General features: G+C 34.5%; 2 protein-coding genes across 3 annotated transcripts in view; both read right to left on the bottom strand.

The window, feature by feature from the left end:
* Positions 1 to 14,091, bottom strand: part of LOC127731862 (uncharacterized) — an 897,808-nt gene that overhangs the window by 799,870 nt on the left and 83,847 nt on the right. The gene's annotated exons all lie outside the window — the stretch shown is intronic.
* The window catches only part of LOC127731866 (uncharacterized), a 76,262-nt gene that overhangs the window by 4,719 nt on the left and 57,452 nt on the right, over positions 1 to 14,091 (bottom strand). Inside the window, exons 5-6 of the mRNA XM_052240732.1 lie at positions 1,480 to 2,255; positions 452 to 482 (exon numbers count right to left, since the gene is read on the bottom strand). Of these exons, the coding sequence (XP_052096692.1) occupies positions 452 to 482; positions 1,480 to 2,255 (807 nt within the window). The remainder of the gene's footprint in view (positions 1 to 451; positions 483 to 1,479; positions 2,256 to 14,091) is intronic.

The following is a 14,091-nucleotide window of genomic DNA, read 5'->3' as shown; positions in this document are numbered from 1 at the left end:
TTATGAAAAGCGATCATAATGATATAACTTACATACATGTAATATGTACCACAAAGACATTAAAGCATCAACCAGATATAAAAGAATACACTGTGCTTGAAAAGTCAAATCATTTTTGATTTTTGATTCTATCTCTCTCACACACACAATATTCCATTTAATATAATTCAGGAAAGCTGTGCGATACTATCTAAAAATAGATATCACAGCGAATAAAATTCTAGATATTCCATCATAGAAACTTGACAAGTACATTTTGATCACCAGCATTAATAAGGTGGTACAGAAGATCTAACAAAGATATCTCTTATACATATATATCCTCTTTCAAGATCTCACAAAAATTCCCCCATTTAAAGTACATAGATGGACACGTAAACAAACAGATTAACAGGTTTCACAACACAAGTCTCTACAGATTGGAATTATTTTGAAGCGACAAAATATTTACCTTGACAATCCTCTTCGCACTGTTCTTTAGTCTGCAGAAAAATGAATATGCAAATTATTATTTTGAATGAAATGTATGGCAGATTCTAATAATATATTATAAGTATGTTTTAAATGCACATTATATTTTATTCAACTGGTATTAAACAGCCATCCTTTAATACCTTGTACAAACATTCATACAGAAACTAGCATTAACGGTACCTATATTTATTACTGCAACAGATTATTTCAACAACAATTAATGTCTATTCAGTAGTAGTGATACTCGAGGCCAAATTATTAGATATTTTCAAACCTATTATCAGTGCCAGGAATATATTACTTGTACCTTAGTTGTATTTGGCAAAACCTTTTTGAAATAATGCTCAATGCTCTTCAACTTCTTATTTTGATTCGAGCCTCAATGATGAGTCTTTTGTAAACGCAAAGCGTGTCTGGCATGCACAATTTTAATCCTGCCAGTTACGATGAGTTTATTGAGAACAAAACTTTACATTATTAGAGAGGACTTCAGCTTCCCCTTTGTTATATTTTCCTTGATATTTAGCACCATTCCAGCACCCCTTGCATATGAAGCATATCATGATTTTCTTGACAAGGGTTGCTGCTTATCAATTTCATTCTTCTTAAAAGAGTGAAGGTGGCCTTAAAATTTGTCTATTTGACACAAAAAAATATATAGTCTTCTTTTCCTTCGCTATATCTTTCATCTGTATTTCAATCAAGCAAGGTTATACTCAAGTTATCAGTTAAAAACGTTTGATACACGGAGGGACAGAAGAACAGACAAACAGACATTCCCCATTTCCATTCTCAATTTTAGATGAATGGACAAACAAAACGATTACAATTTGCTCCTGAAAAGCATTTTTAGGCAGCATAATTAGAAATTCATAAACATAAATTGATACAAAGTCTGCCAGATAGGGCTCAACGCTATATATATATATAAAATAAGTTGTTTGTGCAGATTTGCATATGTTACTCATTTGTCCATTTACTTTTTCCTTGATATGTAATACACACCTGATCTTGATTCCAAACACGCCAGTGTCCTGTTTTGTGTGTTTGGTTATGTTTGTCACAAATCCATCCATTAGTCTGCTTGGCTTCTTCTGCACTGATGAAGCATGTCAAATTTGAACATGTATATTCAATGTGAAATGGCGATTGTTGGCTCCGTTTTGCATGGATTGTGGACTGATAGAAATCTGAAATTCTTTCCATTGTTATAACCAAGCATTCTTTGACACCAGTAGCTATATCTGGTACTATAAGTCCAGCGGAGGTTCTATGGACGATGAAAAGAAGAATCTTGTTGCCTTCAACGCATACAACAATATCATGTGACTTGTCAAAGGATAAACCAATAAATCCTGAAAACAGGAGTTTTCTTCCTCCGTACTGCTTGACGGTCCACATGCTCAGACATGCACTGATCAGACGATTAGGTAAAGCTGGTGGTATTATAGTCCCTTTAAAAAGAAACGCTAAGCATATAGCTCTCTCTGGTGTACACTCTTTGTCCATGAAGTTGGTAGTATTTCTCTCTGTAACCATACAGGGAACAAAGAAGTTTTCCACTGGTAAGCGACTTCCTGTAGTTGTATCATATCTCCTTTGCTCTGCCAAGATATCTAAATAAATTAGGATGTTAAATATAAACTCTTTGTATGGTAAAATTGCACTGAAATCTTTTTGCTCCCAAATTAGGTAGAGGTCTTCCCGTCTTATGGTCCCATATTTTGACATTCTTTTGAAAGTTTCCTGAATTCTTGTTTCCTCTGGCCAAAATACTTTATCTGCAAAATATAACAAATATAAAAAACTATTTTAAAAAGAGATGATGTGCTATGATTGCCAATGTAACAACTATCCACCAGAGACCAACAAACTTGAATGTAGGTCACAAAAGTTTAATATAAAAAGAAGATATGGTATAATTGCCAATATAACAACTATCCACCTGAGACCAACCAACTTGAATGTAAGTCACATAAGGTTAATATAAAAAGAGATGATGTGGTATAATTGCCAATGTAACAACTATCCACCAGAGACCAACCAACTTGAATGTAAGTCACATAAGGTTAATATAAAAAGAGATGATGTGGTATGATTGCCAATGTAACAACTATCCACCAGAGACCAACCAACTACAATGTAAGTCACCTAAGGTTAATATCAAAAGAGATGATGTGGTATGATTGCCAATGCAACAACTATCCACCAGAGACCAACCAACTTGAATGTAGGTCACATAAGTTTAATATAAAAAGAAGATATGGTATAATTGCCAATGTTACAACTATCCACCAGAGACCAACCAATTTAAATGTAAGTCACATAAGGTTAATATAAAAAGAGATGATGTGGTATAATTGCCAATGTAACAACTATCCATCAGAGGCCAACCAACTTGAATGTAAGTCACATAAGGTTAATATAAAAAGAGATGATGTAGTATGATTGCCAATGTAACAACTATCCACCAGAGACCAACCAACTACAATGTAAGTCACATAAGGTTAATATAAAAAGGGATGATGTGGTATAATTGCCAATGTAACTACTATCCACCTGAGACCAACCAACTTGAATGTAGGTCACATAAGTTTAATATAAAAAGAAGATATGGTATAATTGCCAATGTTACAACTATCCACCAGAGACCAACCAACTTAAATGTAAGTCACATAAGGTTAATATAAAAAGAGATGATGTGGTATAATTGCCAATGTAACAACTATCCACCAGAGACCAACCAACTTGAATGTAAGTCACATAAGGTTAATATAAAAAGAGATGATGTGGTATGAATGCCAATGTAACAACTATCCACCAGAGACCAACCAACTACAATGTAAGTCACATAAGGTTAATATAAAAAGGGATGATGTGGTATAATTGCCAATGTAACTACTATCCACCTGAGACCAACCAACTTGAATGTAAGTCACATGAGGTTAATATAAAAAGAAGATGTGGTATACTTGCCAATGTAACAACTATCCACCAGAGACCAACTAACTTTAATGTATGTCACAAAAGGTTAATATAAAAAGAGATGATGTCGTATAATTGCCAATGTAACAACTATCCACCAGAGACCAACAAACTTGAATGTAAGTCACATAAAGTTAATATAAAAAGAAGATGTGGTATGAATGCCAATGTAACAACTATCCACCAGAGACCAACCAACTTGATTGTAAGTCACATAAGGTTAATATAAAAAGAGATGATGTGGTATAATTGCCGATGTAACAACTATCCACAAGAGACCACCAACTTGAATGTAAGTCACATAAGGTTAATATAAAAAGAGATGATGTGGTTTAATTGCCAATGTAACAACTATCCACCAGAGACCAACCAACTTGATTGTAAGTCACATAAGGTTAATATAAAGAGATGATGTGGTATGATTGCCTATGTAACAACTATCCACCAGAGACCAACCAACTTGAATGTAAGTCACATAAGGTTAATATAAAAAGAGATGATGTGGTATGATTGCCAATGTAACAATTATCCACCAGAGACCAACCAACTACAATGTAAGTCACATAAGGTTAATATAAAAAGGGATGATGTGGTATAATTGCCAATGTAACTACTATCCACCTGAGACCAACCAACTTGAATGTAAGTCACATAAGGTTAATATAAAAAGAAGATGTGGTATACTTGCCAATGTAACAACTATCCACCAGAGACCAACTAACTTGAATGTAAGTCACAAAAGGTTAATATAAAAAGAGATGATGTCGTATAATTGCCAATGTAACAACTATCCACCAGAGACCAACAAACTTGAATGTAAGTCACATAAAGTTAATATAAAAAGATGTGGTATGAATGCCAATGTAACAACTATCCACCAGAGACCAACCAACTTGATTGTAAGTCACATAAGGTTAATATAAAAAGAGATGATGTGGTATAATTGCCGATGTAACAACTATCCACAAGAGACCACCAACTTGAATGTAAGTCACATAAGGTTAATATAAAAAGAGATGATGTGGTTTAATTGCCAATGTAACAACTATCCACCAGAGACCAACCAACTTGATTGTAAGTCACATAAGGTTAATATAAAGAGATGATGTGGTATGATTGCCTATGTAACAACTATCCACCAGAGACCAACCAACTTGAATGTAAGTCACATAAGGTTAATATAAAAAGAGATGATGTGGTATGATTGCCAATGTAACTACTATCAACCTGAGACCAACCAACTTGAATGTAAGTCACATGAGGTTAATATGAAAAGAGATGATGTGGTATGATTGCCACTGTAACAACTATCCACCAGAGACCAACCAACTTGAATGTAAGTCTCATAAGGTTAATATAAAAAAGATGATGTGGTATAATTGCCAATGTAACAACTATCCACCAGAGACCATCCTACTTGAATGTAAGTCACATAAGGTTAATATAAAAAGAGATGATGTGGTATAATTGCCAATGTAACTACTATCCACCTGAGACCAACCAACTTGAATGTAAGTCACATAAGGTAAATTTAAAAAGAAGATGTGGTATACTTGCCAATGTAACAACTATCCACCAGAGACCAACCAACTTGAATGTAAGTCACAAAAGGTTAATATAAAAAGAGATGATGTGGTATAATTGCCAATGTAACAACTATCCACCAGAGACCAACAAACTTGAATGTAAGTCACATAAAGTTAATATAAAAAGAAGATGTGGTATGAATGCCAATGTAACAACTATCCACCAGAGACCAACCAACTTGATTGTAAGTCACATAAGGTTAATATAAAAAGAGATGATGTGGTATAATTGCCGATGTAACAACTATCCACAAGAGACCACCAACTTGAATGTAAGTCACATAAGGTTAATATAAAAAGAGATGATGTGGTATAATTGCCAATGTAACAACTATCCACCAGAGACCAACCAACTTGATTGTAAGTCACATAAGGTTAATATAAAGAGATGATGTGGTATGATTGCCTATGTAACAACTATCCACCAGAGACCAACCAACTTGAATGTAAGTCACATAAGGTTAATATAAAAAGAGATGATGTGGTATGATTGCAAATGTAACTACTATCCACCTGAGACCAACCAACTTGAATGTAAGTCACATAAGGTTAATATGAAAAGAGATGATGTGGTATGATTGCCACTGTAACAACTATCCACCAGAGACCAACTAACTTGAATGTAAGTCACATAAGGTTAATATAGAAAAGATGATGTGGTATAATTACCAATGTAACAACTATCCACCAGAGACCATCCAACTTGAATGTAAGTCACATAAGGTTAATATAAAAAGAAGATGTGGTATACTTGCCAATGTAACTACTATCCACCTGAGACCAACCAACTTTAATGTAAGTCACATAAGGTTAATATAAAAAGAGATGATGTGGTAATAATTGTCAATGTAACAACTATCCACCAGAGACCAACCAACTTGAATGGAAGTCACATAAGGTTAATATAACTAGAGGCTCTAAAGAGCCTGTGTCGCTCAACTTGGTCTTTGTGCATATTAAACAAAGGACACAGATAGATTCATGACAAAATTGTGTTTTGGTGATGGTGATGTGTTTGTAGATCTTACTTTACTGAACATTCTTGCTGCTTACAATTATCTCTATCTATAATGAACTTGGCCCAGTAGTTACAGTGGAAAATATTTTGTAAAAATTTACATAATTTTACAAAATTTATGAAAATTGTAAAAACTTAACTATAAAGGGCAATAACTCCTTAAGGGGTCAATTGACAATTTTGGTCATGTTGACTTATTTGTAGATCTTACTTTGCTGTACATTATTGCTGTTTACAGTTTATCTCTATCTTTAATAATATTCAAGATAATAACCAAAAGCTGCAAAATTTTTTTAAAATTACCAATTCAGGGGCAGCAACCCAACAACGTGTTGCCCGATTGGTCTGAAAATTTCAGGGCAGATAGATCTTGACCTAATGAACAATTTTTTCCTCGTCAGATTTGCTGTAAATGCTTTGGTTTCAGAGATATGAGCCAAAAACTTCATTTTACCCTATGTACTATTTTTTTAGCCATGTTGGCCATCTTGGTAGGTGGGCGGGGTCATCGGACACATTTTTTAAACTAGATACCCTAATGATGATTGTGGCCAAGTTTGATTAAATTTGTCTCAGTAGTTTCAGAGGAGAAGATTTTTGTAAAAGATTACAAAAATTTACGAAAAATTGTTAAAAGTTGACTATAAAGGACAATTACTCCTAAAGGGGTCAACTGACAATTTTGGTCATCTAACTTATTTGCAGATCTTACTTTGCTGAACATTATTGCTGTTTACAGTTTATCTCTATCTATAATAATATTCAAGATAATAACCAAAAACTGCAAAATTGACTTAAAATTACCAATTCAGGGGCAGCAATCCAACAACGGGTTGTCGGATTCATCTGAAAATTTTAGGGCAGATAGATCTTAACCTGATGAACATTTTTACCCCACGTCAGATTTGCTCTAAATGCTTTAGTTTCAGAGATATAAGCCAAAAACTGCATTTTACCCCTATGTTCTATTTTTAGTCATGTCGGCCATGTTGGTTGGCAGGCGGGGTCATCGGACACCTTTTTTTAAACTAGATACCCTTATGATGATTGTGGCCAAATTTGGTTAGATTTGACCAAGTAGTTTCAGAGGAGAAGATTTTGATAAAAGTTAACGGACGACGACGACGGACGACGGACAACGGACGCCAAGTGGTGAGAAAAGCTCACTTGGCCCTTTGGGCCAGGTGTGCTAAAAAAGATGTGGTATAATTGCCAATGTAACAACTATCCACCAGAGACCAACCAACTTGAATGTAAGTCACATAAGGTTAATATAACAAGAGGCTCTCAAGAGCCTGAATCGCTCACCTGTTATTTTTTTTTGCTTAACTCTTCCATCAATGATTATTTTTGCTTTTTACCCATATGTTCCATTTTAGCCATAGTGTCTATTTTTCTTGACGTAAAAGGAAATGAAATACAAAATTTATACTAGATTCATTTTAGAAGATTTTTAAAGTTAAAAAACATAAAACAACTTGTGTAAAATTGACCTTAAAGGGCAATAACTCCTTAAGGGGTCAATTGACAATTTTAGTCATATAAAACTTTTTTGTAGATCTTACTTTGCTGAACATTTTTGCTGTTTACAGTTTATCTTTATCTTCAATAATATTCAAGATAATAAAAAAAAAACTGCAAAATTTCCTTAAAACAGCCAATTTAGTGGCAGCAAACCAACAACAGGTTGTTCGGTGTGTCTGAAAATTTCAGGGCTGATAGATGTTGACCTTTTGAACCTTTAAACTCCATGTCAGATTTGCTCTAAAAGCTTTAGTTTTGGAGATATAAGCCAAAAACTGCATTTGACCCCTATGTTCTATTTTTGCCATGGCGGCCATGTTTTTCGATGGATTATAACTTCGGATACAATTTATAAACTAGATATCCTAAGGAACATTCAGATGAAGTTTGAAGGTATTTGGCCCGGTAGTTTCAGAGAAGATTTTTAAATGTTAGCAAACTTGATGAACAAATTGTGTAAAATTGTCTTTAAAGGGCAATTACTCCTTAAGGGTTAAATTGACAATTTTAGTCATATAAACTTTTTTGTAGATCTTACTTTGCTGAACATTATTGCTGTTTACAGTTTATATCTATCTATAATAATATTGAAGATAATAACAAAAAACTGCAAAATTTCCTTAAAACTACCAATTTAGTGGCAGCAACCCAACAATGAGTTGTTCGATTCGTCTGAAAATATCAGGGCTGATAGATCTTTACCAATTGAACAATTGTTACCCCTTGTCAGATTTGCTCTTAAAGCTTTAGTTTTTGAGATATAAGCAAAAAACTGCATTTGACCCCTATGTTCTATTTTTGGCCATGGCGGCCATGTTTGTCGATGGATCAAAACTTCAAATACAATTTATAAACTAGATACCCTAAGGAACATTTAGTTAAAGTTTAAAGGTATTTGGCCAAGTATTTTCAGAGGAGACGACGACGACAGACAGATGACGACGACGGACGCCAAATGATGGCATAAGCTCACAGGGAGCCTTTCGGGCCCCTGTGAGCTAAAAAGGGATGATGTGGTATAATTGCCAATGTAACAACTATCCACCAGAGACCAACCAACTTGAATGTAAGTCACATAAGGTTAATATAAAAAGAGCTGATGTGGTATAATTGCCAATGTAACAACTGTCCACCAGAGACCAACCAACAATGTAAGTCACAAAATGTTAATATAAAAAAACATGATGTGGTATGATTGCCAATGTAACAACTATCCACCAGAGACCAACCAACTTGAATGTAAGTCACCTAAGGTTAATATAAAAAGAGATGATGTGGTATAATTGCCAATGTAACAACTATCCACCAGAGACCAACCAACTTGAATATAAGTCACATAAGGTTAATATAAAGAGATGATGTGGTATAATTGTAACAACTATCCACCAGAGACCAACCAACTTGAATGTAAGTCAAATAAGGTTAATATAAAAACAGATGATGTGGTATAATTGCCTATGTAACAACTATCCACCAGAGACCAACCAACTTGAATGTAAGTCACATAAGGTTAATATAAAAAGAAGATGTGGTATAATTGCCAATGTAACAACTATCCACCAGAGACCAACCAACTGGAATGTAAGTCACATAAGGTTAATATAAAAAGAGATGATGTGGTATGATTGCCAATGTAACAACTATCCACCAGAGACCAACCAACTTGAATGTAAGTCACATAAGGTTAATATAAAAAGAGATGATGTGGTATGATTGCCATTGTAACATCTATCCACCAGAGACCAACCAACTTGAATGTAAGTCACATAAGGTTAATATAAAAAGAGAAGATGTGGTATAATTGTCAATGTAACAAGTAACCCCATAGACAGATCCGACATTAATCAGCCGGTATACATATTAAAACAGCACAAAAATGAAGCAATAAGGTCTAATAACAGGTTCCTGTGTCCACCCATGTGTATACCCTTTTATCCCAGATAGGAACTACATCAAGTTATAATTGAAATGTGTTCTAAAAACTAAATTCAAATGTCAATGATAATCAGCCCCCTCTTTACTTAATTTAAAAAAAAAACATAATTCACAAGTATAATACGTTTTTCTGCAAGCCGAAACTCAATAAAAAAAAAATCAACAGCAGCCACACAATAAACCATGTGAATTACAATTTTTGCTTTATCCTACATATCGGTCTTCTGGTGTCCCTAAAAACTAAAAGTCTTACACTGAATCTATATAGTTTGCTTTTTCACCAGAATATTTTCGACAAAATAATTAAAACAAAACTTGCGTTTCAAATTCAGAAAGGATAAGAGAAACGCTCAGAATGTACGATTTTGCGTCATTTTTTCCAGATCTCAAGGCCCCCAGACCCCTCGCCTAAATTTTTTTTCGCCTTGCTCCTCTCCGCTCGGCAAATATATTTTGCCTCACTTTTAAAAGAGTCTAGTTATCGCCCTGATTATACCACATCATCTCTTTTTATATTAACCTTATGTGACTTACATTCAAGTTGGTTGGTCTCTGGTGGATAGTTGTTCCTTTGGCAATTATACCACATCATCTCTTTTTATATTAACCTTAGGTGACTTACATTCAAGTTGGTTGGTCTCTGGTGGATAGTTGTAATATTGGCAATTATACCACATCATCTCTTTTTATATTAACTTTATATGACTTATATTCAAGTTGTCGGTCTCTTGTGGATAGTTGTTACATTGGCAATCATACCACATCTTCTTTTTATATTAACCTTATGTGACTTACATTCAAGTTGGTTGGTCTCTGGTGTATAGTTGTTACATTGGCAATTATACCACATCTTCTTTTTATATTAACCTTATGTGACTTACATTCAAGTTGGTTGATCTCTGGTGGATAGTTGTAATATTGGCAAGTATACCACATCTTCTTTTTATATTAACCTTATGTGACTTACATTCCAGTTCGTTGGTCTCTGGTGGATAGTTGTTACATTGGCAATTATACCACATCATCTCTTTTTATATTAACCTTATGTGACTTACATTCAAGTTGGTTGGTCTCTGGTGGATAGTTGTTACATTGGCAATTATACCACATCATCTCTTTTTATATTAACCTTATGTGACTTACATTCCAGTTGGTTGGTCTCTGGTGGATAGTTGTTACATTGGCAATGATACCACATCATCTCTTTTTATATTAACCTTATGTGACTTACATTCCAGTTCGTTGGTCTCTGGTGGATAGCTGTTACATTGACAATTATACCACATCATCTCTTTTTATATTAACCTTATGTGACTTACATTCTAGTTGGTTGGTCTCTGGTGGATAGTTGTTACATTGGCAATTATACCACATCATCTCTTTTTATATTAACCTTATGTGACTTACATTCCAGTTGGTTGGTCTCTGGTGGATAGTTGTTACATTGGCAATTATACCACATCATCTCTTTTTATATAAACCATATGTGACTTCCATTGGTTGATCACTGGTAGATAGTTGTTACATTGGCAATTATACCACATCATCTCTTTTTATATTAACCTGATGTGACTTACATTCAAGTTGGTTGGTCTCTGGTGGATACTTGTTACATTGACAATTATACCACATCTTCTCTTTTTATATTAACCTTATGTGACTTACATTCAAGTTGGTTGGTCTCTGGTGGATAGATGTTACAATGGCAATCATACCACATCATCTCTTTTTATATTAACCTTATGTGACTTACATTCAAGTTGGTTGGTCTCTGGTGGATAGTTGTTACATTGACAATTATACCACATCTTCTCTTTTTATATTAACCTTATGTGACTTACATTCAAGTTGGTTGGTCTCTGGTGGATAGTTGTTACATTGGCAATTATACCACATCATCTCTTTTTATATTAACCTTATGTGACTTCCATTGGTTGATCTCTGGTAGATAGTTGTTACATTGGCAATTATACCACATCATCTCTTTTTATATTAACCTGATGTGAATTACATTCAAGTTGGTTGGTCTCTGGTGGATAGTTGTTACATTGACAATTATACCACATCTTCTCTTTTTATATTAACCTTATGTGACTTACATTCAAGTTGGTTGGTCTCTGGTGGATAGATGTTACAATGGCAATCATACCACATCATCTCTTTTTATATGATGTGGTATGATTGCCAATGTAACAACTATCCACCAGAGACCAACCAACTGGAATGTAAGTCACATAAGGTTAATATAAAAAGAAGATGTGGTATACTTGCCAATATTACAACTATCCACCAGAGATCAACCAACTTGAATGTAAGTCACATAAGGTTAATATAAAAAGAAGATGTGGTATAATTGCCAATGTAACAACTATACACCAGAGACCAACCAACTTGAATGTAAGTCACATAAGGTTAATATAAAAAGAAGATGTGGTATGATTGCCAATGTAACAACTATCCACAAGAGACCGACAACTTGAATATAAGTCATATAAAGTTAATATAAAAAGAGATGATGTGGTATAATTGCCAATATTACAACTATCCACCAGAGACCAACCAACTTGAATGTAAGTCACCTAAGGTTAATATAAAAAGAGATGATGTGGTATAATTGCCAAAGGAACAACTATCCACCAGAGACCAACCAACTTGAATGTAAGTCACATAAGGTTAATATAAAAAGAGATGATGTGGTATAATCAGGGCGATAACTAGACTCTTTTAAAAGTGAGGCAAAATATATTTGCCGAGCGGAGAGGAGCAAGGCGAAAAAAAATTTAGGCGAGGGGTCTGGGGGCCTTGAGATCTGGAAAAAATGACGCAAAATCGTACATTCTGAGCGTTTCTCTTATCCTTTCTGAATTTGAAACGCAAGTTTTGTTTTAATTATTTTGTCGAAAATATTCTGGTGAAAAAGCAAACTATATAGATTCAGTGTAAGACTTTTAGTTTTTAGGGACACCAGAAGACCGATATGTAGGATAAAGCAAAAATTGTAATTCACATGGTTTATTGTGTGGCTGCTGTTGGTTTTTTTTTATTGAGTTTCGGCTTGCAGAAAAACGTATTATACTTGTGAATTATGTTTTTTTTTTAAATTAAGTAAAGAGGGGGCTGATTATCATTGACATTTGAATTTAGTTTTTAGAACACATTTCAATTATAACTTGATGTAGTTCCTATCTGGGATAAAAGGGTATACACATGGGTAGACACAGGAACCTGTTATTAGACCTTATTGCTTCATTTTTGTGCTGTTTTAATATGTATACCGGCTGATTAATGTCGGATCTGTCTATTCTGGTCTTGTATTGAATTTAGACTTTGGTGTAATTTTTTTGTGACTTTGAAATTTATTCACAGTACAATACTTTAAGTACCGCTTAAGTCGACGCTAGGGGCCGTCTTGACCTTGTTGTACGGTATGAATGATTCGATCATTGTTGAAGACCCTCCAGCGACTGTCAAGAGGGAGAACAGGAATAAAAGCCCTGTTCATTGATAATTTTTTTCTATGTATTGTGTGCGATTTTGTCCCATGCACATTTACTCCATATCCCTTTATTGTATATTCAATGGCCTGAACACTGCTTAATGCAAGTTTAGCCTTTCAATGTAAATGTCATATGACAATACATTATTTATCTTTTTAAATGATTTGATTCCGGAAGATTGGTTGTCTCACTTTAATTTAACCCATGTCAGCTTTTTGGTTTTATTTTCAGAAAAGAGAGCCAATTTTGTATTCTTTAATATAAAGTTTAATTTTCCATTAAAAAATGACCATTTTTTTCTATGTCCGGTAGCATCGTATCTTCTCAAAACATTTTCTCAAACAATATCTGGACATCGGTTGACATGCAAGAGGGTGTTGATGGGGTTAACAGAATAGAGAATAATGGACAAAAAAATAAGGAATAGAGAAAAATGGGCAAAAAGAATAATGGGTGCTAAAATATAAAGAATAACTGCAAAAATTAAAGAATTGGGCAAAACAAGAAATGATTGTAACAGGATGCTGTTACGAAGTCTCCCAAACAAAGCTCCCATAATTCGTAATTCCCAGTGTCGCCTGACATTGGACAAAGTCCAGTGAAAATTGGTTTGGTCCAGTAAAGTTAATGCATTAGTGATGCCTGGGGACTAACCCTGTATATCATTCAAATCATCTTGGCATGACAAACCAGAATATATATGGTTTAGGGGTGGAGATCTCGACCATTTACAAGATACTAGAACATTGGGGGTGGGGGGAACCCCTGGGGACTGACCCTATACATCATTCAAATGTTCGAGAAACGACGAACAGGAATATATATGGTCTAGGGGTGGGGATCTCGACCATTTACAAGATATTAGAACATTGGGGGTGGGGGAACCCAGTGGGGACTGACCGTATACGTCATTCAAATGTTCGAGACATGATGAACAGGAATATATATGGTTTAGGGGTGGGGATCTCGACCATTAACAAGATATTAGAACTTTCTCAAATGGCAGGAGGTTGCGATGACCTCTGGGGACTAACCCTGTATATCATTCAAACCATCTTGGTATAACAAACCA

Source organism: Mytilus californianus, unplaced genomic scaffold (genome assembly GCF_021869535.1).
Source record: "Mytilus californianus isolate M0D057914Y unplaced genomic scaffold, xbMytCali1.0.p SCAF_21, whole genome shotgun sequence".
Lineage (NCBI taxonomy): Eukaryota > Metazoa > Mollusca > Bivalvia > Mytilida > Mytilidae > Mytilus > Mytilus californianus.
Note: the sequence above shows the minus strand (reverse complement) of the source record. Positions and strands in the feature narration are given on the sequence as shown.